Source organism: Eucyclogobius newberryi, unplaced genomic scaffold (genome assembly GCF_026437365.1).
Source record: "Eucyclogobius newberryi isolate DKJ021-1_F unplaced genomic scaffold, fEucNew1.0.hap1 SCAF_80, whole genome shotgun sequence".
NCBI lineage: Eukaryota > Metazoa > Chordata > Actinopteri > Gobiiformes > Gobiidae > Eucyclogobius > Eucyclogobius newberryi.
The window spans coordinates 197,639-222,276 of record NW_027316501.1 but is presented as its reverse complement, the minus strand read 5'-3'; the positions used below and the strand labels follow the sequence as shown (position 1 = coordinate 222,276).

The 24,638-nt window shown below is 49.4% G+C and overlaps 1 protein-coding gene across 1 annotated transcript in view; it reads left to right on the top strand.

Annotated features, from left to right (window-relative positions):
* Positions 1-12,685, top strand: part of traf3ip1 (TNF receptor-associated factor 3 interacting protein 1) — a 48,180-nt gene extending 35,495 nt beyond the window's left edge. Inside the window, exons 9-15 of the mRNA XM_072437694.1 lie at positions 2,495-2,534; positions 2,698-2,778; positions 7,935-8,058; positions 8,408-8,438; positions 10,740-10,807; positions 11,146-11,357; positions 12,498-12,685. Coding sequence (XP_072293795.1) covers positions 2,495-2,534; positions 2,698-2,778; positions 7,935-8,058; positions 8,408-8,438; positions 10,740-10,807; positions 11,146-11,357; positions 12,498-12,657 — 716 coding nt within the window. The 3' untranslated portion in view covers positions 12,658-12,685. The remainder of the gene's footprint in view (positions 1-2,494; positions 2,535-2,697; positions 2,779-7,934; positions 8,059-8,407; positions 8,439-10,739; positions 10,808-11,145; positions 11,358-12,497) is intronic.
* The last annotated feature ends 11,953 nt before the right edge of the window (positions 12,686-24,638 follow it).

The following is a 24,638-nucleotide window of genomic DNA, read 5'->3' as shown; positions in this document are numbered from 1 at the left end:
ACAGTCAGGCTCCTTGTCAACGCCATCGGATCCCACCCCTTAAAGGACGCATTATCCTGCGCGAGCTTTATGAACACCTTACACTCTGAACTCACATCCCTGATATCTGCAACCGCCCTGCTCCTCACTGAGAGAGCAAAAACACATCATGACCTCATGGGCTTTGTAACACCAAAGCAATGGGAGGAGTACTTTTACGGACTACGACAGAGTCTGAGGACTACGAAACGTCTGAGGAATAAAGTCTGGCGGTAATGCAACACTCGGATGTCAACCGCCATAAAAGAACAACAACAACTTGGATACATAACAACAACTATTGTATTGCCCTGAAAAGTCTGAGGAATAAAAAAGTCTGGCGGTGATGTAACACTTAGAAGCAACAGTCATAAAACAACAACAACAACAACAACAGTCTCATGTGTTCTTGCATAACAACCGTAACCGTGACGTCATAGAAGCTCAGATTCTAGAGCGTGACTTTAGATGAAGTCCTGTCTCCAGTCGAGTCGAGCGCGTTCAAACGTCGCTTCAGCCACATCAGGTTAGACTCTGGAACTGACCGCTCTGTCCATCACTCTGCATGTTGTTTATATTTATGTCTGGTTTGGTTAATTTTATTCTGTTACATTTTTATGTTCCGTCCCATCTTCATGGTAACACCATGAAGCAAACAGGAGGAGAGACCAGGCACAGCCCTGTCTCACTCCTCTCTTTAGGGTCAGTGGATCTGTCATGTGACCATTTTTATTCTTGATGTTGGACCATCGTAAAGAGCCCCAATATTTTAACAATTAAGACGTCCTTTAGGGATTTGTTTATCACTTTAAATAAATAAGTCCAGACTTATTCTTCCATCTTTGTTTAGTTGTGTTTGTGTGTGTCTCATTGTGTGTAAAGATGGTGCAGTAGTGTGTACAAGTACTACATATGCAGTAGTGTGTACAAGTACTACATGTGCAGTAGTGTGTACAAGTACTACATGTGCAGTGTGTACAAGTACTACATGTGCAGTGTGTACAAGTACTACATGTGCAGTGTGTACAAGTACTACATGTGCAGTGTGTACAAGTACTACATGTGCAGTGTGTACAAGTACTACATGTGCAGTGTGTACAAGTACTACATGTGCAGTGTGTACAAGTACTACATGTGCAGTGTGTACAAGTACTACATGTGCAGTGTGTACAAGTACTACATGTGCAGTGTGTACAAGTACTACATGTGCAGTGTGTACAAGTACTACATGTGCAGTGTGTACAAGTACTACATGTGCAGTGTGTACAAGTACTACATGTGCAGTAGTGTATACAAGTACTACATGTGCAGTGTGTACAAGTACTACATGTGCAGTAGTGTATACAAGTACTACATGTGCAGTAGTGTATACAAGTACTACATGTGCAGTGTGTACAAGTACTACATGTGCAGTAGTGTGTACAAGTACTACATGTGCAGTGTGTACAAGTACTACATGTGCAGTGCGTACAAGTACTACATGTGCAGTGCGTACAAGTACTACATGTGCAGTGCGTACAAGTACTACATGTGCAGTGCGTACAAGTACTACATGTGCAGTGCGTACAAGTACTACATGTGCAGTGCGTACAAGTACTACATGTGCAGTGCGTACAAGTACTACATGTGCAGTGTGTACAAGTACTACATGTGCAGTGCGTACAAGTACTACATGTGCAGTGCGTACAAGTACTACATGTGCAGTGTGTACAAGTACTACATGTGCAGTGCGTACAAGTACTACATGTGCAGTGCGTACAAGTACTACATGTGCAGTGTGTACAAGTACTACATGTGCAGTATGGACGGAACAATGTCAGCTCGGTAGAACATGAGCGTGGGATAAAGTGCAAAGTATCCGTCTTCTTCCTCTTCTCCGGGGCGGGGTGACTGGGGCGGGGTCACTGGGGCGGGGTCACTGGGGCGGGGTCACAGGGACTGGGTCACAGGGGCAATAGTCTAAGCAGGGACTCCCAGACACGCCCGAAACACCTCCCCAGGGAGGAGCCCAGGAGGAGGAAACTTATTTACCACTTGTATCCGTGATCTCTTCCTTTGGGTCATTAAAGCTCATGACCTTAGGTCAGAGGTCAGGTCAGAACGTAAATCAAGAGCTTTGCCTTCAGCTCCGCCCCTTTCTTCACCCGAGTGTCCAAGACACTCGGGTGAAGGTCAGAGGATGGGGCTCCAGGATGGGGCTCCAGGATGGGGCTCCAGGATGGGGCCCCGGTAACGCCAATTCGGGCGATGTAACTGGCCTTGTTCTTGTGCTCATCAAGTGCAAAGTATTTAACACAAAATGAGGTTTGAAAAGTACAGCTTTGTATGCAACATGTGGGTCACTGCCGGTTACCATGGTGACGGCCTCTCTAGGCGTCACCATAGCAACAGGTAAGTTTCAGCTAAAACAGAAGTAAATGAAACCTTCAACATACTTGGATCCGACAGTTTCATCTGGACTTTTATTTTGTTTCAGACGCAGAAGTGAAAGCTCCAGAGTCTGAAGCTGCTGCAAGGTCAGAGGTCAACCAGCTGAGGCCCCGGGTCAAACTGAGGCCCCGGGTCAAACTGAGGCCCCGGGTCAAACTGAGGTCCCGGGTCAAACTGAGGTCCCGGGTCAAACTGAGGTCCCGGGCCTGAGTCTGATGCAGTCTCTTCTTCTTTGTTCTCTCTGTGCAGCACCAGGATGCTGCGCCCCAGCAGTGCACGTGCAGCGCCCCCTAGAGGCAAAAAACAAGGGAGCCATGCTGAGGCTGACAGGTGAGAGTGGCAGAGTGGTTAGCTCCTGCCTCACAGTGTCAGGGGCCCCCAGAGCACTGTTCCTCTGTGACTGCAGAGTACTCCTGAACACTCAAACATGTTCTCTGTGTTCTCTCTGTTCTCTCTGTGTTCTCTCTGTGTTCTCTCTGTGTTCTCGCTGTTCTCGCTGTTCTCGCTGTTCTCTCTGTGTTCTCTCTGTGTTCTCTCTGTGTTCTCTCTGTGTTCTCTCTGTGTTCTCTCTGTGTTCTCTATGTTCTCTCTGTGTTCTCAGTGTGTTCTCTCTGTGTTCTCTCTGTTCTCTCTGTGTTCTCTCTGTGTTCTCAGTGTGTTCTCTCTGTGTTCTCTCTGTGTTCTCTCTGTTCTCTGTGTTCTCTCTGTGTTCTCTCTGTGTTCTCTCTGTGTTCCCTCTGTGTTCTCAGGGTGTTCTCAGTGTGTTCTCTCTGTTCTCTGTTCTCTCTGTTCTCTGTTCTCTCTGTGTTCTCTCTGTTCTCTCTGTGTTCTCTCTGTTCTCTCTGTGTTCTCTCTCTGTTCTCTCTGTGTTCTCTCTGTGTTCTCTCTGTGTTCTCTCTGTGTTATCTGTGTTCTCTCTGTGTTCTCTGTGTGTTCTCTCTGTGTTCTTTCTGTGTTCTCTCTGTGTTCTCGTGTTCTCTCTGTGTTCTCTCTGTGTTCTCAGTATGTTCTCTCTGTGTTCTCTCTGTGTTCTCTCTCTTCTTTCTGTGTTCTCTCTGTTCTCTCTGTGTTCTCAGTGTGTTCTCAGTGTGTTCTCTCTGTGTTCTTTCTGTGTTCTCTCTGTGTTCTCGTGTTCTCTCTGTGTTCTCTCTGTGTTCTCTCTGTGTTCTCTCTGTGTTCTCAGTATGTTCTCTCTGTGTTCTCTCTGTGTTCTCTCTCTTCTTTCTGTGTTCTCTCTGTGTTCTCTCTGTGTTCTCTCTGTTCTCTCTGTGTTCTCAGTGTGTTCTCAGTGTGTTCTCAGTGTGTTCTCTCTGTGTTCTCTCTGTGTTCTCTCTGTGTTCTCTCTGTGTTCTCTCTCTGTTCTCTCTGTGTTCTCTCTGTGTTCTCTCTGTTCTCTCTGTGTTCTCTCTGTTCTCTCTGTGTTCTCTCTGTGTTCTCTCTGTGTTCTCTCTGTGTTATCAGTGTTCTCTGTGTTCTCTGTGTTCTCTCTGTGTTCTCTCTGTGTTCTCTGTGTGTTCTCTCTGTGTTCTCTCTGTGTTCTTTCTGTGTTCTCGTGTTCTCTCTGTGTTCTCTCTGTGTTCTCTCTGTGTTCTCTCTGTTCTCTCTGTGTTCTCTCTGTGTTCTCTCTGTGTTCTCAGTGTGTTCTCTCTGTGTTCTCTGTGTTCTCTGTGTTCTCTCTGTGTTCTCTCTGTGTTCTCAGTTTGTTCTCTCTGTGTTCTCTCTGTGTTCTCTCTGTTCTCTGTGTTCTCTCTGTGTTCTCTCTGTGTTCTCTCTGTGTTCTCTCTGTGTTCTCTCTGTTCTCTCTGTGTTCTCAGTGTGTTCTCAGTGTGTTCTCTCTGTGTTCTCTCTGTGTTCTCTCTGTTCTCTGTTCTCTCTGTGTTCTCTCTGTTCTCTCTGTGTTCTCTCTCTGTTCTCTCTGTGTTCTCTCTGTGTTCTCTGTGTTCTCTCTCTGTTCTCTCTGTGTTCTCTCTGTGTTATCAGTGTTCTCTGTGTTCTCTCTCTGTTCTCTGTGTGTTCTCTCTGTGTTCTTTCTGTGTTCTCTCTGTGTTCTCGTGTTCTCTCTGTGTTCTCTCTGTGTTCTCTCTGTGTTCTCTCTGTGTTCTCAGTATGTTCTCTCTGTGCTCTCTCTGTGTTCTCTCTCTTCTTTCTGTGTTCTCTCTGTTCTCTCTGTGTTCTCAGTGTGTTCTCTCTGTGTTCTCTCTGTGTTCTCTCTGTGTTCTCTCTGTGTTCTCTGTGTTCTCTCTGTGTTCTCAGTGTGTTCTCTCTGTGTTCTCTCTGTGTTCTCTCTGTGTTCTCTCTGTGTTCTCTCTTTTCTCTCTGTGTTCTCTCTGTGTTCTCTCTGTGTTCTCAGTATGTTCTCTCTGTGCTCTCTCTGTGTTCTCTCTCTTCTTTCTGTGTTCTCTGTGTTCTCTCTGTGTTCTCTCTGTGTTCTCTCTGTGTTCTCTCTGTGTTCTCTCTGTGTTCTCTGTGTTCTCTCTGTGTTCTCTCTGTGTTCTCAGTGTGTTCTCAGTGTCTTCTCTCTGTGTTCTCTCTGTGTTCTCTCTCTGTTCTCTCTGTGTTCTCTCTGTTCTCTCTGTGTTCTCTCTGTTCTCTCTGTGTTCTCTCTGTGTTCTCTCTGTGTTCTCTCTGTGTTATCAGTGTTCTCTGTGTTCTCTCTGTGTTCTCTGTGTGTTCTCTCTGTGTTCTCTCTGTGTTCTTTCTGTGTTCTCGTGTTCTCTCTGTGTTCTCTCTGTGTTCTCTCTGTGTTCTCAGTATGTTCTCTGTGTGTTCTCTCTGTGTTCTCTCTCTTCTTTCTGTGTTCTCTCTGTTCTCTGTGTTCTCAGTGTGTTCTCTCTGTGTTCTCTCTGTTCTCTCTGTGTTTTCTGTGTGTTCTCTGTGTGTTCTTTCTGTGTTCTCTGTGTTCTCTCTGTGTTCTGTGTTCTCTCTGTGTTCTGTGTTCTCAGTGTTCTCTGTGTTCTCAGTGTTCTCTCTGTGCTATCTGTGTTCTTTCTGTGTTCTCAGTGTTCTCTCTGTGCTCTCAGTGTTCTCTCTGTGTTCTCTCTGTTCTCTGTGTGTTCTCCGTGTTCTCTCTGTTCTCTCTGTGTTTTCTGTGTGTTCTCTCTGTTCTCTCTGTGTTCTCTCTGTGTTCTCAGTGTTCTCTCTGTGTTCTCTGTGTGTTCTCTCTGTGTTCTCTCTGTTCTCTCTGTGTTCTCTCTGTGTTCTCTCTGCGTTCTGTGTTCTCTCTGTGTTCTCAGTGTTCTCTGTGTTCTCAGTGTTCTCTCTGTGCTATCTGTGTTCTCTCTGTGTTCTCTCTGTGTTCTCAGTGTTCTCTCTGTGCTCTCAGTGTTCTCTCTGTGTTCTCTCTGTTCTCTGTGTGTTCTCCGTGTTCTCTCTGTTCTCTCTGTGTTTTCTGTGTGTTCTCTCTGTTCTCTCTGTGTTCTCTCTGTGTTCTCAGTGTTCTCTCTGTGTTCTCTGTGTGTTCTCTCTGTGTTCTCTGTGTTCTCTCTGTGTTCTCTCTGTGTTCTGTGTTCTCTCTGTGTTCTCAGTGTGTTCTCTGTGTTCTCTCTGTGTTCTCTATGTTCTCTCTGTGTTCTGTGTTCTCTCTGTGTTCTCAGTGTTCTCTCTGTGTTCTCAGTGTTCTCTCTGTGCTATCTGTGTTCTCTCTGTGTTCTCTCTGTTCTCTCTGTGTTCTCAGTGTTCTCTCTGTGCTCTCAGTGTTCTCTCTGTGTTCTCAGTGTTCTCTCTGTTCTCTCTGTGTTCTCAGTGTTCTCTCTGTGTTCTCAGTGTTCTCTCTGTGTTCTCAGTGTTCTCTGTGTTCTCTCTGTGTTCTCTGTGTGTGTTCTCTCTGTTCTCTCTGTGTGTTCTCTGTGTTCTCTCTGTGTTCTCAGTGTTCTCTGTGTTCTCTGTGTTCTCTCTGTGTTCTCAGTGTTCTCTCTGAGTTCTCAGTGTGTTCTCTGTGTGTTCTCTTTGTGTTCTCAGTGTTCTCTCTGTGTTCTCAGTGTTCTCTATGTGTTCTCAGTGTTTCTCTGTGTGTTCTCTGTGTGTTCTCTGTGTGTTCTCTGTGTGTTCTCTTTGTGTTCTCAGTGTTCTCTCTGTGTTCTCAGTGTTCTCTCTGTGTTCTCAGTGTTCTCTATGTGTTCTCAGTGTTTCTCTGTGTGTTCTCTGTGTGTTATCTGTGTTCTCTCTGTGATCTCTCTGTGATCTCTGTGTTACTATGTGTTTTCTGTGTGCTCTCTCTGTGTTTTCTCTGTGTTCTCTGTGTGTTCTCTGTGTTCTCTCTGTGTTCTCTGTTGTGTGTTTTCTGTGTTCTCTCTGTGTTCTCTCTGTGTGTTCTCTGTGTTCTCTCTGTGTTCTATCTGTGTTCTCAGTGTTCTCTCTGTGTTCTTTGTGTTCTCTCTGTGTGTTCTCTGTGTTCTCTGTGTGTTCTGTGTTCTCTCTGTGTTCTCTCTGTGTTCTCTGTTGTGTGTTTTCTGTGTTCTCTCTGTGTTCTCTCTGTGTGTTCTCTGTGTTCTCTCTGTGGTCTCTCTGTGTTCTCTCTGTGTTCTCTATGTTCTCTCTGTGTTCTGGGTTCTCTATGTGTTCTCAGTGTTTTCTCTGTTTTCTCAGCATTCTCTCTGTGTTCTTTGTGTTCTCTCTGTGTGTTCTCTGTGTTCTCTCTGTGTTCTCTCTGTTCTCTGTGTTCTCTGTGTTCTCTCTGTTCTCTCTGTGTTCTCAGTTTTCTCTCTGTGTTCTCTCTGTGTTCTTTGTGTTCTCTCTGTGTGTTCTCTGTGTTCTCTCTGTGTTCTCTCTGTTCTCTCTGTGTTCTCTGTGTTCTCTCTGTTCTCTCTGTGTTCTCAGTGTTCTCTCTGTGTTCTCTCTGTGTTCTCTGTGTTCTCTCTGTGTTCTCAGTGTTCTCTCTGTGTTCTCTCTGTGTTCTCTGTTGTGTGTTTTCTGTGTTCTCTCTGTGTTCTCTCTGTGTGTTCTCTGTGTTCTCTCTGTGGTCTCTCTGTGTTCTCTCTGTGTTCTCTATGTTCTCTCTGTGTTCTGGGTTCTCTATGTGTTCTCAGTGTTTTCTCTGTTTTCTCAGCATTCTCTCTGTGTTCTTTGTGTTCTCTCTGTGTGTTCTCTGTGTTCTCTCTGTGTTCTCTCTGTTCTCTGTGTTCTCTGTGTTCTCTCTGTTCTCTCTGTGTTCTCAGTGTTCTCTCTGTGTTCTCTCTGTGTTCTTTGTGTTCTCTCTGTGTGTTCTCTGTGTTCTCTCTGTGTTCTCTGTGTTCTCTCTGTGTTCTCTGTGTTCTCTCTGTGTTCTCTCTGTGTTCTCTCTGTGTTCTCAGTGTTCTCTCTGTGTTCTCTCTGTGTTCTCTCTGTGTTCTCTCTGTGTTCTCAGTGTTCTCTCTGTGTTCTCTCTGTGTTCTCTCTGTGTTCTCTCTGTGTTCTCTCTGTGTTCTCAGTGTTCTCTCTGTGTTCTCTCTGTGTTCTCTCTGTGTTCTCTGTGTTCTCTCTGTGTTCTCAGTGTTCTCTCTGTGTTTCAGGTCGTCCAGTGCTAAAATGTCTTCTTTGATCCTCGACGGCAAAAAGACTGCGGAGGAAGAGAACGATGAAGATGAACAGTTCCTGGTGCAGGAGGCGCAGGCAGCAGCTCCGGACGCACACTCTGTGAGAACCAGACATCTGACCAGATACCTGACCAAACGTCTGACCAAACGTCTGGTCAGACGTTTGGTCAGACGTTTGGTCAGACGTTTGGTCAGACGTTTGGTCAGACGTTTGGTCAGACGTTTGGTCAGACGTTTGGTCAAACGTCTGACCAGACATGTGACAGGATTCATGACAAACACAAACACAACTAAACAAAGATGGCAGAATAAGTCTGGACTCATATATTCAAAGTGAGAAACACATTTAGAGTTGGACTTGACTAAAATAATATTTATTTGCTACAGTTTTCAATAAATAACTTGTTATTCTCAGAATAATGTTCTTAAAGTGTTTGTTTCTGGAGCAGGATTTGGCAGAAGCTGGAGACGACTCACACGGTAAACTCACATTTACACCTTTTATGCTCAGATTAGTTACATGTATGGTCACATGTTTGGTCACATGTTTGATCACATGTATGGTCACATGTTTGATCACATGTATGGTCACATGTATGGTCACATGTGTGGTCACATGTTTGATCTAATGTATGGTCACATGTTTGATCACATGTATGGTCACATGTATGGTCACAGGTTTGGTCACATGTTTGGTCACATGTATGGTCACATGTTTGGTCACATGTTTGATCACATGTATGGTCACATGTATGGTCACATGTTTGGTCACATGTTTGATCACATGTATGGTCACATGTTTGGTCACATGTTTGATCACATGTATGGTCACATGTATGGTCACATGTTTGGTCACATGTTTGATCACATGTTTGATCACATGTATGGTCACATGTATGGTCACATGTTTGGTCACATGTTTGATCACATGTATGGTCACATGTGTGGTCACATGTTTGATCTAATGTATGGTCACATGTTTGATCACATGTATGGTCACATGTATGGTCACAGGTTTGGTCACATGTTTGGTCACATGTATGGTCACATGTTTGGTCACATGTTTGATCACATGTATGGTCACATGTATGGTCACATGTTTGGTCACATGTTTGATCTAATGTATGGTCACATGTTTGATCACATGTATGGTCACATGTGTGGTCACATGTTTGGTCACATGTTTGATCACATGTATGGTCACATGTATGGTCACATGTTTGGTCACATGTTTGATCTAATGTATGGTCACATGTTTGATCACATGTATGGTCACATGTATGGTCACATGTTTGATCACATGTATGGTCACATATTTGGTCACATGTTTGATCACATGTATGGTCACATGTATGGTCACATGTTTGGTCACATGTTTGGTCACATGTATGATCGCATGTATGGTCGCATGTATGGTCACATGTTTGATCACATGTATGGTCACATATTTGGTCACATGTTTGATCACATGTATGGTCACATGTATGGTCACATGTTTGGTCACATGTTTGGTCACATGTATGATCGCATGTATGATCGCATGTATGGTCACATGTTTGATCACATGTATGGTCACATTTTTGGTCACATGTTTGGTCACATGTTTGGCCACATGTTTGGTCAGATGTTTGGTCACATGTATGGTCACATGTTTGGCCACATGTATGATCGCATGTATGATCGCATGTATGGTCACATGTTTGATCACATGTATGGTCACATTTTTGGTCACATGTTTGGTCACATGTTTGGCCACATGTTTGGTCAGATGTTTGGTCACATGTATGGTCACATGTATGGTCACATGTTTGGTCACATGTTTGGCCACATGTTTGGTCACATGTATGGTCACATATTTGATCACATGAATGGTCACATGTTTGGTCACATGTTGGTCACAGGTTTGGTCACATGTTGGTCACATATTTGGTCACATGTTTGATCATATGTATGGTCACATGTATGGTCACATGCTTGGTCACATGTTTGGTCACATATTTGGTCACATGTTTGATCACATGTATGGTCACATGTTTGGTCACATGGTTGGTCACATGTTTGATCATATGTATGGTCACATGTATGGTCACATGCTTGGTCACATGTTTGGTCACATATTTGGTCACATGTTTGATCACATGTATGGTCACATATTTGGTCACATGTTTGATCACATGTATGGTCACATGTATGGTCACATGTTTGGTCACATGTTTGGTCACATGTATGATCGCATGTATGATCGCATGTATGGTCACATGTTTGATCACATGTATGGTCACATTTTTGGTCACATGTTTGGTCACATGTTTGGCCACATGTTTGGTCAGATGTTTGGTCACATGTATGGTCACATGTTTGGCCACATGTATGATCGCATGTATGATCGCATGTATGGTCACATGTTTGATCACATGTATGGTCACATTTTTGGTCACATGTTTGGTCACATGTTTGGCCACATGTTTGGTCAGATGTTTGGTCACATGTATGGTCACATGTTTGGCCACATGTTTGGTCACATGTATGGTCACATATTTGATCACATGAATGGTCACATGTTTGGTCACATGTTGGTCACAGGTTTGGTCACATGTTGGTCACATATTTGGTCACATGTTTGATCATATGTATGGTCACATGTATGGTCACATGCTTGGTCACATGTTTGGTCACATATTTGGTCACATGTTTGATCACATGTATGGTCACATGTTTGGTCACATGGTTGGTCACATGTTTGGTCACATGTTTGGTCACATGTTTGGTCTGTTTGTGCAGGCGGTTTAGTCAAGAAGATTCTGGAAACAAAGAAATATTATGAAGTTTCTCCATCTGCCAAACCTCAGGTACGTTCATCTCCTCCAGGGGACGCTGCATGTGAGCGTCCTCCAGGGGGCGCTGCATGTGAGCGTCCTCCAGGGGGCGCTGCATGTGAGCGTCCTCCAGGGGGCGCTGCATGTGAGCGTCCTCCAGGGGGCGCTGCATGTGAGCGTCCTCCAGGGGACGCTGCATGTGAGCGTCCTCCAGGGGGCGCTGCATGTGAGCGTCCTCCAGGGGGCGCTGCATGTGAGCGTCCTCCAGGGGGCGCTGCATGTGAGCGTCCTCCTCAGTGGGTTAGGGTGTCCTCCTCAGTCTCACGTGTCTTCTGTCCTCCTCAGTCTCACGTGTCTTCTGTCCTCCTCAGACCTCAGCCTCAGTTCAGAGAAAGGAGCAGGACCTGGTCCAGAGGGAGATGGAGCGTCTTCGTTCTTCTGTTCAGACCATTTGTCGTAGCGTTCTTCCTCTGGGGAAGATCATGGACTATCTCCAGGAGGACATGGACGCCATGAGCGCCGAGCTCCAGCACTGGAGACACGAGAACCAGGAGCACGCTCAGGCTCTGCAGGAGGAACAGAGGTGAGACCAGGAGAACCAGGAGCACGCTCAGGCTCTGCAGGAGGAACAGAGGTGAGACCAGGAGAACCAGGAGCACGCTCAGGCTCTGCAGGAGGAACAGAGGTGAGACCAGGAGAACCAGGAGCACGCTCAGGCTCTGCAGGAGGAACAGAGGTGAGACCAGGAGAACCAGGAGCACGCTCAGGCTCTGCAGGAGGAACAGAGGTGAGACCAGGAGAACCAGGAGCACGCTCAGGCTCTGCAGGAGGAACAGAGGTGAGACCAGGAGAACCAGGAGCACGCTCAGGCTCTGCAGGAGGAACAGAGGTGAGACCAGGAGAACCAGGAGCACGCTCAGGCTCTGCAGGAGGAACAGAGGTGAGACCAGGAGAACCAGGAGCACGCTCAGGCTCTGCAGGAGGAACAGAGGTGAGACCAGGAGAACCAGGAGCACGCTCAGGCTCTGCAGGAGGAACAGAGGTGAGACCAGGAGAACCAGGAGCACGCTCAGGCTCTGCAGGAGGAACAGAGGTGTAGTTTTTTTCAGGTGAAATGTTCGCGTTGCTGGTGTGATCCAGAATGTTGTGTTCAATGGTCTTATACTGAGAGTCATGTGGTGCCTGAGGTTCCTGTACAGGTCTTATACTGAGAGTCATGTGGTGCCTGAGGTTCCTGTACAGGTCTTATACTGAGAGTCATGTGGTGCCTGAGGTTCCTGTACAGGTCTTACTGCAGATGACAGACGCTTGAGTCATGAGGAGGAAGTGAAGAATCCATAGCTCAAATCTGTTCTTACGACATGGAAGGAGCTGACAAACTAAACACAGACGTTACAAACTTAAACTGGTGAAACTTTATGACCAAAGGTTTTGTACAAATAGAACTGAGCTGAGACTCAAGGTCTGGAGGACAAAAGGTCTAAAGGTTTTTCACCAGATGTAAAAGAGAATGACATGAAAAGATGAGTTGAGTTGAAAGAATCCTTTGAACTTCATAAATCTGTCGTTCTTTGTCTGGTCGTGTTTGTTGTATTTTTTATGTTTTTACATCTATTTTTGTTCTTTTAAAAATAAAAATAACAAAAATCTTAATTAAAAGATAGACGTCTCAGAGACTGAAGGAGAAGTCTGTTTCAGAGCCCATTGTCCTGTGTTTCCTCAGGCTGACAGAGGGGGCGCTGCTGCCACTCAAGACCGAGCTGCTGGAGCTGGACTCACTGATCCAGGAGCAGCAGGCTCAGAACGCTGCTCTGCGCTGCTCCATCTGCAAGAACGAGGAGCGGCTCCACAAGATGGTGACGGGCCTGCAGCACCGGGCCTGACCTCTGACCTGCAGGGGGCGGGACCTGTCTGACCTGCAGGGGGCGGGACCTGTCTGACCTGCAGGGGGCGGGACCGGTCTGACCTGCAGGGGGCGGGACCGGTCTGACCTGCAGGGGGCGGGACCGGGCCTGACCTCTGACCTGCAGGGGGCGGGACCACCAGAGCCACGCCTCATACACACACTCCATATTCATTGGGACAAACAGCAACACAACTATTTGTGTCAAATTCATTTATTGATGTAGAAAGAACATTTAATTCAAAACTCTTTTTTCTCACATTTATGGATTTATCCTCCCAATACTTTGGTTTGCATAATATATTCATGAATAAACATGATCTTTGTTTTTTGAATCTGTGTTTTGTCTGGACTTTGTGACCTAAGTGTTATAATCTGTGAAATCACCACAATGCTACGTTAGCATCATAGCTAATGCTACGTTAGCATCATAGCTAATGCTACGTTAGCATAATAGCTAATGCTACGTTAGCATCATAGCTAATGCTACGTTAGCATCATAGCTAACGCTAGGTTAGCATCATAGCTAATGCTAGGTTAGCATCATAACTAATGCTACGTTAGCATCATAGCTAATGCTATGTTAGCATCATAACTAATGCTTTGTTAGCATCATAGCTATTGCTACGTCAGCATCATAGCTAATGCTACGTTAGCATCATAGCTAATGCTAGGTTAGCATCATAGCTAATGCTAGGTTAGCATCATAACTAATGCTACGTTAGCATCATAGCTAATGCTATGTTAGCATCATAGCTAATGCTACGTTAGCATCATAGCTAATGCTATGTTAGCATCATAGCTAATACTAGGTTAGCATCATAGCTAATGCTAGGTTAGCATAATAACTAATGCTACGTTAGCATCATAGCGAACTAAAGCAAACATAATATTTCTCTGAACTTTATTGTAAAAATTCATACAAACAAAAAAAAAGTATAAGAACAGAAATGCCATAATTGATTTTTAGCTCATCATAATTTTGCAGAGCAAGTCTTAAAAACACTAAAGAGACTAAAGCTCTTTAGTGTCACTAATGTGTCGTGCAGCTTCATCTTAAAGACACAAACTACTCGATCAAAGACAGTGAGGAGAAGATTCTGAGCAGGACAAAAGATGAAGAGAAAGAGTTTGAGGCACCACATGACTCTCAGTATAAGACCTGTACAGGAACCCCCGGCACCACATGACTCTCAGTATAAGACCTGTACAGGAACCTCAGGCACCACATGACTCTCAGTATAAGACCCGTACAGGAACCTCAGGCACCACATGACTCTCAGTATAAGACCTGTACAGGAACCCCGGCACCACATGACTCTCAGTAAAAGACCATTGAGCACAACATTCCTGATCACACCAGCAACGCGAACATTTCACCTGAAATAGAGACATTTTCACACCAGGACCTAAAGGACATAAAAAGATGGGTATAATTTTTTCTACAGAATAGTTGATAGGCCTCTAAGGATCCAAGTCATTCCGTTTGCATTTTGAATGGTCTTTTTGAAGGTCAGAGGGGGGCGCCAGAGTGGGATGATTTTTTTGTACATTCATTTTGTATCAAGACATTGGACAATTTTTTTTATGAAAATTAATCACATTGAGTTTGGAAATGTCTGGTTTGGTCAAATACAATAGAACTTCATCTGCAGCAGCTTTATGTTCCGTCCCATCGAGTGAAACACCGTGAATTGTTTTCGATTGTTTAATAAATTGGGCCAATGGTTCAAACATGAGGAGAGACCAGACACAGCCCTGTCTGACCCCTCTGTCCAGAGCAAACATGAGGAGAGACCAGGCACAATCCTGTCTGACCCCTCTGTCCAGAGCAAACATGAGGAGGGACCAGACACAGCCCTGTCTGACCCCTCTGTCCAGAGCAAACATGAGGAGAGACCAGGCACAATCCTGTCTGACCCCTCTGTCCAGAGCAAACATGAGGAGAGACCAGACACAGCCCTGTCTGACCCTTCTTTCGAGAGCAAACATGAGGAGAGACCAGGAACAGCCCTGTCTGACCCCTCTGTCCAGAGCAAACATGAGGAGAGACCAGACACAGCCCTGTCTGACCCCTCTGTCCAGAGCAAACATGAGGAGAGACCAGACACAGCCCTGTCTGACCCCTCTGTCCAGAGCAAACATGAGGAGAGACCAGACACAGCCCTGTCTGACCCTTCTGTCCAGAGAGAAGATGAGGAGTGACCAGACACAGCCCTGTCTGACCCTTCTGTCCAGAGCAAACATGAGGAGAGACCAGACACAGCCCTCTCTGACCCTTCTGTCCAGAGCAAACATGAGGAGAGACCAGACACAGCCCTGTCTGACCCTTCTGTCCAGAGCAAACATGAGGAGAGACCAGACACAGCCCTGTCTGACCCCTCTGTCCAGAGCAAACATGAGGAGAGACCAGACACAGCCCTGTCTGACCCTTCTTTCGAGTGCAAACATGAGGAGAGACCAGGCACAGCCCTGTCTGACCCCTCTGTCCAGAGCAAACATGAGGAGAGACCAGACACAGCCCTCTCTGACCCTTCTGTCCAGAGCAAACATGAGGAGAGACCAGACACAGCCCTGTCTGACCCTTCTGTCCAGAGCAAACATGAGGAGAGACCAGACACAGCCCTGTCTGACCCCTCTGTCCAGAGCAAACATGAGGAGAGACCAGACACAGCCCTGTCTGACCCCTCTGTCCAGAGCAAACATGAGGAGAGACCAGACACAGCCCTGTCTGACCCTTCTTTCGAGAGCAAACATGAGGAGAGACCAGGCACAGCCCTGTCTGACCCCTCTGTCCAGAGCAAACATGAGGAGAGACCAGACACAGCCCTGTCTGACCCTTCTGTCCAGAGCAAACATGAGGAGAGACCAGACACAGCCCTGTCTGACCCCTCTGTCCAGAGCAAACATGAGGAGAGACCAGACACAGCCCTGTCTGACCCTTCTGTCCAGAGCAAACATGAGGAGAGACCAGACACAGCCCTGTCTGACCCTTCTGTCCAGAGAGAAGATGAGGAGTGACCAGACACAGCCCTGTCTGACCCTTCTGTCCAGAGCAAACATGAGGAGAGACCAGACACAGCCCTCTCTGACCCTTCTGTCCAGAGCAAACATGAGGAGAGACCAGACACAGCCCTGTCTGACCCTTCTGTCCAGAGCAAACATGAGGAGAGACCAGACACAGCCCTGTCTGACCCCTCTGTCCAGAGCAAACATGAGGAGAGACCAGACACAGCCCTGTCTGACCCTTCTTTCGAGAGCAAACATGAGGAGAGACCAGGCACAGCCCTGTCTGACCCCTCTGTCCAGAGCAAACATGAGGAGAGACCAGACACAGCCCTGTCTGACCCCTCTGTCCAGAGCAAACATGAGGAGAGACCAGACACAGCCCTGTCTGACCCCTCTGTCCAGAGCAAACATGAGGAGAGACCAGACACAGCCCTGTCTGACCCTTCTGTCCAGAGAGAAGATGAGGAGTGACCAGACACAGCCCTGTCTGACCCTTCTGTCCAGAGCAAACATGAGGAGAGACCAGACACAGCCCTCTCTGACCCTTCTGTCCAGAGCAAACATGAGGAGAGACCAGACACAGCCCTGTCTGACCCTTCTGTCCAGAGCAAACATGAGGAGAGACCAGACACAGCCCTGTCTGACCCCTCTGTCCAGAGCAAACATGAGGAGAGACCAGACACAGCCCTGTCTGACCCTTCTTTCGAGAGCAAACATGAGGAGAGACCAGGCACAGCCCTGTCTGACCCCTCTGTCCAGAGCAAACATGAGGAGAGACCAGACACAGCCCTCTCTGACCCTTCTGTCCAGAGCAAACATGAGGAGAGACCAGACACAGCCCTGTCTGACCCTTCTGTCCAGAGCAAACATGAGGAGAGACCAGACACAGCCCTGTCTGACCCCTCTGTCCAGAGCAAACATGAGGAGAGACCAGACACAGCCCTGTCTGACCCTTCTTTCGAGAGCAAACATGAGGAGAGACCAGGCACAGCCCTGTCTGACCCCTCTGTCCAGAGCAAACATGAGGAGAGACCAGACACAGCCCTGTCTGACCCTTCTGTCTAGAGCAAACATGAGGAGAGACCAGACACAGCCCTGTCTGACCCCTCTGTCCAGAGCAAACATGAGGAGAGACCAGACACAGCCCTGTCTGACCCTTCTGTCCAGAGCAAACATGAGGAGGGACCAGACAAAGCCCTGTCTGACCCTTCTGTCCAGAGCAAACATGTTTGCTCTGGAAGGAAGGGTCAGACAGGGCTGTGTCTGGTCTCCCTGTCTGACCAGACACAGCCCTGTCTGACCCTTCTGTCAAGAGCAAACATGAGGAGAGACCAGGCACAGCCCTGTCTGACCCTTCTGTCAAGAGCAAACATGAGGAGAGACCAGACACCGCCCTGTCTGACCCTCCTGTCCAGAGCAAACATGAGGAGGGACCAGACACAGCCCTGTCTCACCCTTCTGTCCAGAGCAAACATGAGGGGAGACCAGACACAGCCCTGTCTGACCCTTCTGTCCAGAGCAAACATGAGGAGAGACCAGACACAGCCCTGTCTGACCCTTCTGTCCAGAGAGAAGATGAGGATTTACCAGACACAGCCCTGTCTGACCCTTCTGTCCAGAGAGAAGATGAGGATTTACCAGACACAGCCCTGTCTCACCCTTCTGTCCAGAGCAAACATGAGGAGAGACCAGACACAGCCCTGTCTGACCCCTCTGTCCAGAGCAAACATGAGGAGAGACCAGACACAGCCCTCTCTGACCCTTCTGTCCAGAGCAAACATGAGGAGAGACCAGACACAGCCCTGTCTGACCCTTCTGTCCAGAGCAAACATGAGGAGAGACCAGACACAGCCCTGTCTGACCCCTCTGTCCAGAGCAAACATGAGGAGAGACCAGACACAGCCCTGTCTGACCCTTCTTTCGAGAGCAAACATGAGGAGAGACCAGACACAGCCCTCTCTGACCCTTCTGTCCAGAGCAAACATGAGGAGAGACCAGACACAGCCCTGTCTGACCCTTCTGTCCAGAGCAAACATGAGGAGAGACCAGACACAGCCCTGTCTGACCCCTCTGTCCAGAGCAAACATGAGGAGAGACCAGACACAGCCCTGTCTGACCCTTCTTTCGAGAGCAAACATGAGGAGAGACCAGGCACAGCCCTGTCTGACCCCTCTGTCCAGAGCAAACATGAGGAGAGACCAGACACAGCCCTGTCTGACCCTTCTGTCCAGAGCAAACATGAGGAGAGACCAGACACAGCCCTGTCTGACCCCTCTGTCCAGAGCAAACATGAGGAGAGACCAGACACAGCCCTGTCTGACCCCTCTGTCCAGAGCAAACATGAGGAGAGACCAGACACAGCCCTGTCTGACCCTTCTTTCGAGAGCAAACATGAGGAGAGACCAGGCACAGCCCTGTCTGACCCCTCTGTCCAGAGCAAACATGAGGAGAGACCAGACACAGCCCTGTCTGACCCTTCTGTCCAGAGCAAACATGAGGAGAGACCAGACACAGCCCTGTCTGACCCCTCTGTCCAGAGCAAACATGAGGAGAGACCAGACACAGCCCTGTCTGACCCTTCTTTCGAGAGCAAACATGAGGAGAGACCAGGCACAGCCCTGTCTGACCCCTCTGTCCAGAGCAAACATGAGGAGAGACCAGACACAGCCCTGTCTGACCCCTCTGTCCAGAGCAAACATGAGGAGAGACCAGACACAGCCCTGTCTGACCCCTCTGTCCAGAGCAAACATGAGGAGAGACCAGACACAGCCCTGTCTGACCCTTCTGTCCAGAGAGAAGATGAGGAGTGACCAGACACAGCCCTGTCTGACCCTTCTGTCCAGAGCAAACATGAGGAGAGACCAGACACAGCCCTCTCTGACCCTTCTGTCCAGAGCAAACATGAGGAGAGACCAGACACAGCCCTGTCTGACCCTTCTTTCGAGAGCAAACATGAGGAGAGACCAGGCACAGCCCTGTCTGACCCCTCTGTCCAGAGCAAACATGAGGAGAGACCAGACACAGCCCTGTCTGACCCTTCTGTCCAGAGCAAACATGAGGAGAGACCAGACACAGCCCTGTCTGACCCCTCTGTCCAGAGCAAACATGAGGAGAGACCAGACACAGCCCTGTCTGACCCCTCTGTCCAGAGCAAACATGAGGAGAGACCAGACACAGCCCTGTCTGACCCTTCTGTCCAGAGCAAACATGAGGAGAGACCAGACACAGCCCTGTCTGACCCCTCTGTCCAGAGCAAACATGAGGAGAGACCAGACACAGCCCTGTCTGACCCTTCTGTCCAGAGCAAACATGAGGAGGGACCAGACAAAGCCCTGTCTGACCCTTCTGTCCAGAGCAAACATGTTTGCTCTGGAAGGAAGGGTCAGACAGGGCTGTGTCTGGTCTCCCTGTCTGACCAGACACAGCCCTGTCTGACCCTTCTGTCAAGAGCAAACATGAGGAGAGACCAGGCACAGCCCTGTCTGACCCTTCTGTCAAGAGCAAACATGAGGAGAGACCAGACACCGCCCTGTCTGACCCTCCTGTCCAGAGCAAACATGAGGAGGGACCAGACACAGCCCTGTCTCACCCTTCTGTCCAGAGCAAACATGAGGGGAGACCAGACACAGCCCTGTCTGACCCTTCTGTCCAGAGCAAACATGAGGAGAGACCAGACACAGCCCTGTCTGACCCTTCTGTCCAGAGAGAAGATGAGGAGTGACCAGACACAGCCCTGTCTGACCCTTCTGTCCAGAGCAAACATGAGGAGAGACCAAACAAAGCCCTCTCTGACCCTTCTGTCCAGAGCAAACATGAGGAGAGACCAGACACAGCCCTGTCTGACCCTTCTGTCCAGAGCAAACATGAGGAGAGACCAGACACAGCCCTGTCTGACCCCTCTGTCCAGAGCAAACATGAGGAGAGACCAGACACAGCCCTGTCTGACCCTTCTTTCGAGAGCAAACATGAGGAGAGACCAGGAACAGCCCTGTCTGACCCCTCTGTCCAGAGCAAACATGAGGAGAGACCAGACACAGCCCTGTCTGACCCCTCTGTCCAGAGCAAACATGAGGAGAGACCAGACACAGCCCTGTCTGACCCCTCTGTCCAGAGCAAACATGAGGAGAGACCAGACACAGCCCTGTCTGACCCTTCTGTCCAGAGAGAAGATGAGGAGTGACCAGACACAGCCCTGTCTGACCCTTCTGTCCAGAGCAAACATGAGGAGAGACCAGACACAGCCCTGTCTGACCCTTCTGTCCAGAGCAAACATGAGGAGAGACCAGACACAGCCCTGTCTGACCCTTCTGTCCAGAGCAAACATGAGGAGAGACCAGACACAGCCCTGTCTGACCCCTCTGTCCAGAGCAAACATGAGGAGAGACCAGACACAGCCCTGTCTGACCCTTCTTTCGAGTGCAAACATGAGGAGAGACCAGGCACAGCCCTGTCTGACCCCTCTGTCCAGAGCAAACATGAGGAGAGACCAGACACAGCCCTCTCTGACCCTTCTGTCCAGAGCAAACATGAGGAGAGACCAGACACAGCCCTGTCTGACCCTTCTGTCCAGAGCAAACATGAGGAGAGACCAGACACAGCCCTGTCTGACCCCTCTGTCCAGAGCAAACATGAGGAGAGACCAGACACAGCCCTGTCTGACCCCTCTGTCCAGAGCAAACATGAGGAGAGACCAGACACAGCCCTGTCTGACCCTTCTTTCGAGAGCAAACATGAGGAGAGACCAGGCACAGCCCTGTCTGACCCCTCTGTCCAGAGCAAACATGAGGAGAGACCAGACACAGCCCTGTCTGACCCTTCTGTCCAGAGCAAACATGAGGAGAGACCAGACACAGCCCTGTCTGACCCCTCTGTCCAGAGCAAACATGAGGAGAGACCAGACACAGCCCTGTCTGACCCTTCTGTCCAGAGCAAACATGAGGAGAGACCAGACACAGCCCTGTCTGACCCTTCTGTCCAGAGAGAAGATGAGGAGTGACCAGACACAGCCCTGTCTGACCCTTCTGTCCAGAGCAAACATGAGGAGAGACCAGACACAGCCCTCTCTGACCCTTATGTCCAGAGCAAACATGAGGAGAGACCAGACACAGCCCTGTCTGACCCTTCTGTCCAGAGCAAACATGAGGAGAGACCAGACACAGCCCTGTCTGACCCCTCTGTCCAGAGCAAACATGAGGAGAGACCAGACACAGCCCTGTCTGACCCTTCTTTCGAGAGCAAACATGAGGAGAGACCAGGCACAGCCCTGTCTGACCCCTCTGTCCAGAGCAAACATGAGGAGAGACCAGACACAGCCCTGTCTGACCCCTCTGTCCAGAGCAAACATGAGGAGGGACCAGACACAGCCCTGTCTGACCCCTCTGTCCAGAGCAAACATGAGGAGAGACCAGACACAGCCCTGTCTGACCCTTCTGTCCAGAGAGAAGATGAGGAGTGACCAGACACAGCCCTGTCTGACCCTTCTGTCCAGAGCAAACACGAGGAGAGACCAGACACAGCCCTCTCTGACCCTTCTGTCCAGAGCAAACATGAGGAGAGACCAGACACAGCCCTGTCTGACCCTTCTGTCCAGAGCAAACATGAGGAGAGACCAGACACAGCCCTGTCTGACCCCTCTGTCCAGAGCAAACATGAGGAGAGACCAGACACAGCCCTGTCTGACCCTTCTTTCGAGAGCAAACATGAGGAGAGACCAGGCACAGCCCTGTCTGACCCCTCTGTCCAGAGCAAACATGAGGAGAGACCAGACACAGCCCTCTCTGACCCTTCTGTCCAGAGCAAACATGAGGAGAGACCAGACACAGCCCTGTCTGACCCTTCTGTCCAGAGCAAACATGAGGAGAGACCAGACACAGCCCTGTCTGACCCCTCTGTCCAGAGCAAACATGAGGAGAGACCAGACACAGCCCTGTCTGACCCTTCTTTCGAGAGCAAACACGAGGAGAGACCAGGCACAGCCCTGTCTGACCCCTCTGTCCAGAGCAAACATGAGGAGAGACCAGACAAAGCCCTGTCTGACCCTTCTGTCTAGAGCAAACATGAGGAGAGACCAGACACAGCCCTGTCTGACCCCTCTGTCCAGAGCAAACATGAGGAGAGACCAGACACAGCCCTGTCTGACCCTTCTGTCCAGAGCAAACATGAGGAGGGACCAGACAAAGCCCTGTCTGACCCTTCTGTCTAGAGCAAACATGAGGAGAGACCAGACACAGCCCTGTCTGACCCCTCTGTCCAGAGCAAACATGAGGAGAGACCAGACACAGCCCTGTCTGACCCTTCTGTCCAGAGCAAACATGAGGAGAGACCAGACAAAGCCCTGTCTGACCCTTCTGTCTAGAGCAAACATGAGGAGAGACCAGACACAGCCCTGTCTGACCCCTCTGTCCAGAGCAAACATGAGGAGAGACCAGACACAGCCCTGTCTGACCCCTCTGTCCAGAGCAAACATGAGGAGAGACCAGACACAGCCCTGTCTGACCCCTCTGTCCAGAGCAAACATGAGGAGAGACCAGACACAGCCCTGTCTGACCCTTCTGTCCAGAGAGAAGATGAGGAGTGACCAGACACAGCCCTGTCTGACCCTTCTGTCCAGAGCAAACATGAGGAGAGACCAGACACAGCCCTCTCTGACCCTTCTGTCCAGAGCAAACATGAGGAGAGACCAGACACAGCCCTGTCTGACCCTTCTGTCCAGAGCAAACATGAGGAGAGACCAGACACAGCCCTGTCTGACCCCTCTGTCCAGAGCAAACATGAGGAGAGACCAGACACAGCCCTGTCTGACCCTTCTTTCGAGAGCAAACATGAGGAGAGACCAGGCACAGCCCTGTCTGACCCCTCTGTCCAGAGCAAACATGAGGAGAGACCAGACACAGCCCTCTCTGACCCTTCTGTCCAGAGCAAACATGAGGAGAGACCAGACACAGCCCTGTCTGACCCTTCTGTCCAGAGCAAACATGAGGAGAGACCAGACACAGCCCTGTCTGACCCCTCTGTCCAGAGCAAACATGAGGAGAGACCAGACACAGCCCTGTCTGACCCCTCTGTCCAGAGCAAACATGAGGAGAGACCAGACACAGCCCTGTCTGACCCTTCTTTCGAGAGCAAACATGAGGAGAGACCAGGCACAGCCCTGTCTGACCCCTCTGTCCAGAGCAAACATGAGGAGAGACCAGACACAGCCCTGTCTGACCCTTCTGTCCAGAGCAAACATGAGGAGAGACCAGACACAGCCCTGTCTGACCCATCTGTCCAGAGCAAACATGAGGAGAGACCAGACACAGCCCTGTCTGACCCTTCTTTCGAGAGCAAACATGAGGAGAGACCAGGCACAGCCCTTTCTGACCCCTCTGTCCAGAGCAAACATGAGGAGAGACCAGACACAGCCCTGTCTGACCCCTCTGTCCAGAGCAAACATGAGGAGAGACCAGACACAGCCCTGTCTGACCCCTCTGTCCAGAGCAAACATGAGGAGAGACCAGACACAGCCCTGTCTGACCCTTCTGTCCAGAGAGAAGATGAGGAGTGACCAGACACAGCCCTGTCTGACCCTTCTGTCCAGAGCAAACATGAGGAGAGACCAGACACAGCCCTCTCTGACCCTTCTGTCCAGAGCAAACATGAGGAGAGACCAGACACAGCCCTGTCTGACCCTTCTGTCCAGAGCAAACATGAGGAGAGACCAGACACAGCCCTGTCTGACCCCTCTGTCCAGAGCAAACATGAGGAGAGACCAGACACAGCCCTGTCTGACCCTTCTTTCGAGAGCAAACATGAGGAGAGACCAGGCACAGCCCTGTCTGACCCCTCTGTCCAGAGCAAATATGAGGAGAGACCAGACACAGCCCTGTCTGACCCTTCTGTCCAGAGCAAACATGAGGAGAGACCAGACACAGCCCTGTCTGACCCCTCTGTCCAGAGCAAACATGAGGAGAGACCAGACACAGCCCTGTCTGACCCCTCTGTCCAGAGCAAACATGAGGAGAGACCAGACACAGCCCTGTCTGACCCTTCTGTCCAGAGCAAACATGAGGAGAGACCAGACACAGCCCTGTCTGACCCCTCTGTCCAGAGCAAACATGAGGAGAGACCAGACACAGCCCTGTCTGACCCTTCTGTCCAGAGCAAACATGAGGAGGGACCAGACAAAGCCCTGTCTGACCCTTCTGTCCAGAGCAAACATGTTTGCTCTGGAAGGAAGGGTCAGACAGGGCTGTGTCTGGTCTCCCTGTCTGACCAGACACAGCCCTGTCTGACCCTTCTGTCAAGAGCAAACATGAGGAGAGACCAGGCACAGCCCTGTCTGACCCTTCTGTCAAGAGCAAACATGAGGAGAGACCAGACACCGCCCTGTCTGACCCTCCTGTCCAGAGCAAACATGAGGAGGGACCAGACACAGCCCTGTCTCACCCTTCTGTCCAGAGCAAACATGAGGGGAGACCAGACACAGCCCTGTCTGACCCTTCTGTCCAGAGCAAACATGAGGAGAGACCAGACACAGCCCTGTCTGACCCTTCTGTCCAGAGAGAAGATGAGGAGTGACCAGACACAGCCCTGTCTGACCCTTCTGTCCAGAGCAAACATGAGGAGAGACCAGACACAGCCCTCTCTGACCCTTCTGTCCAGAGCAAATATGAGGAGAGACCAGACACAGCCCTGTCTGACCCTTCTGTCCAGAGCAAACATGAGGAGAGACCAGACACAGCCCTGTCTGACCCCTCTGTCCAGAGCAAACATGAGGAGAGACCAGACACAGCCCTGTCTGACCCTTCTTTCGAGAGCAAACATGAGGAGAGACCAGGAACAGCCCTGTCTGACCCCTCTGTCCAGAGCAAACATGAGGAGAGACCAGACACAGCCCTGTCTGACCCCTCTGTCCAGAGCAAACATGAGGAGAGACCAGACACAGCCCTGTCTGACCCCTCTGTCCAGAGC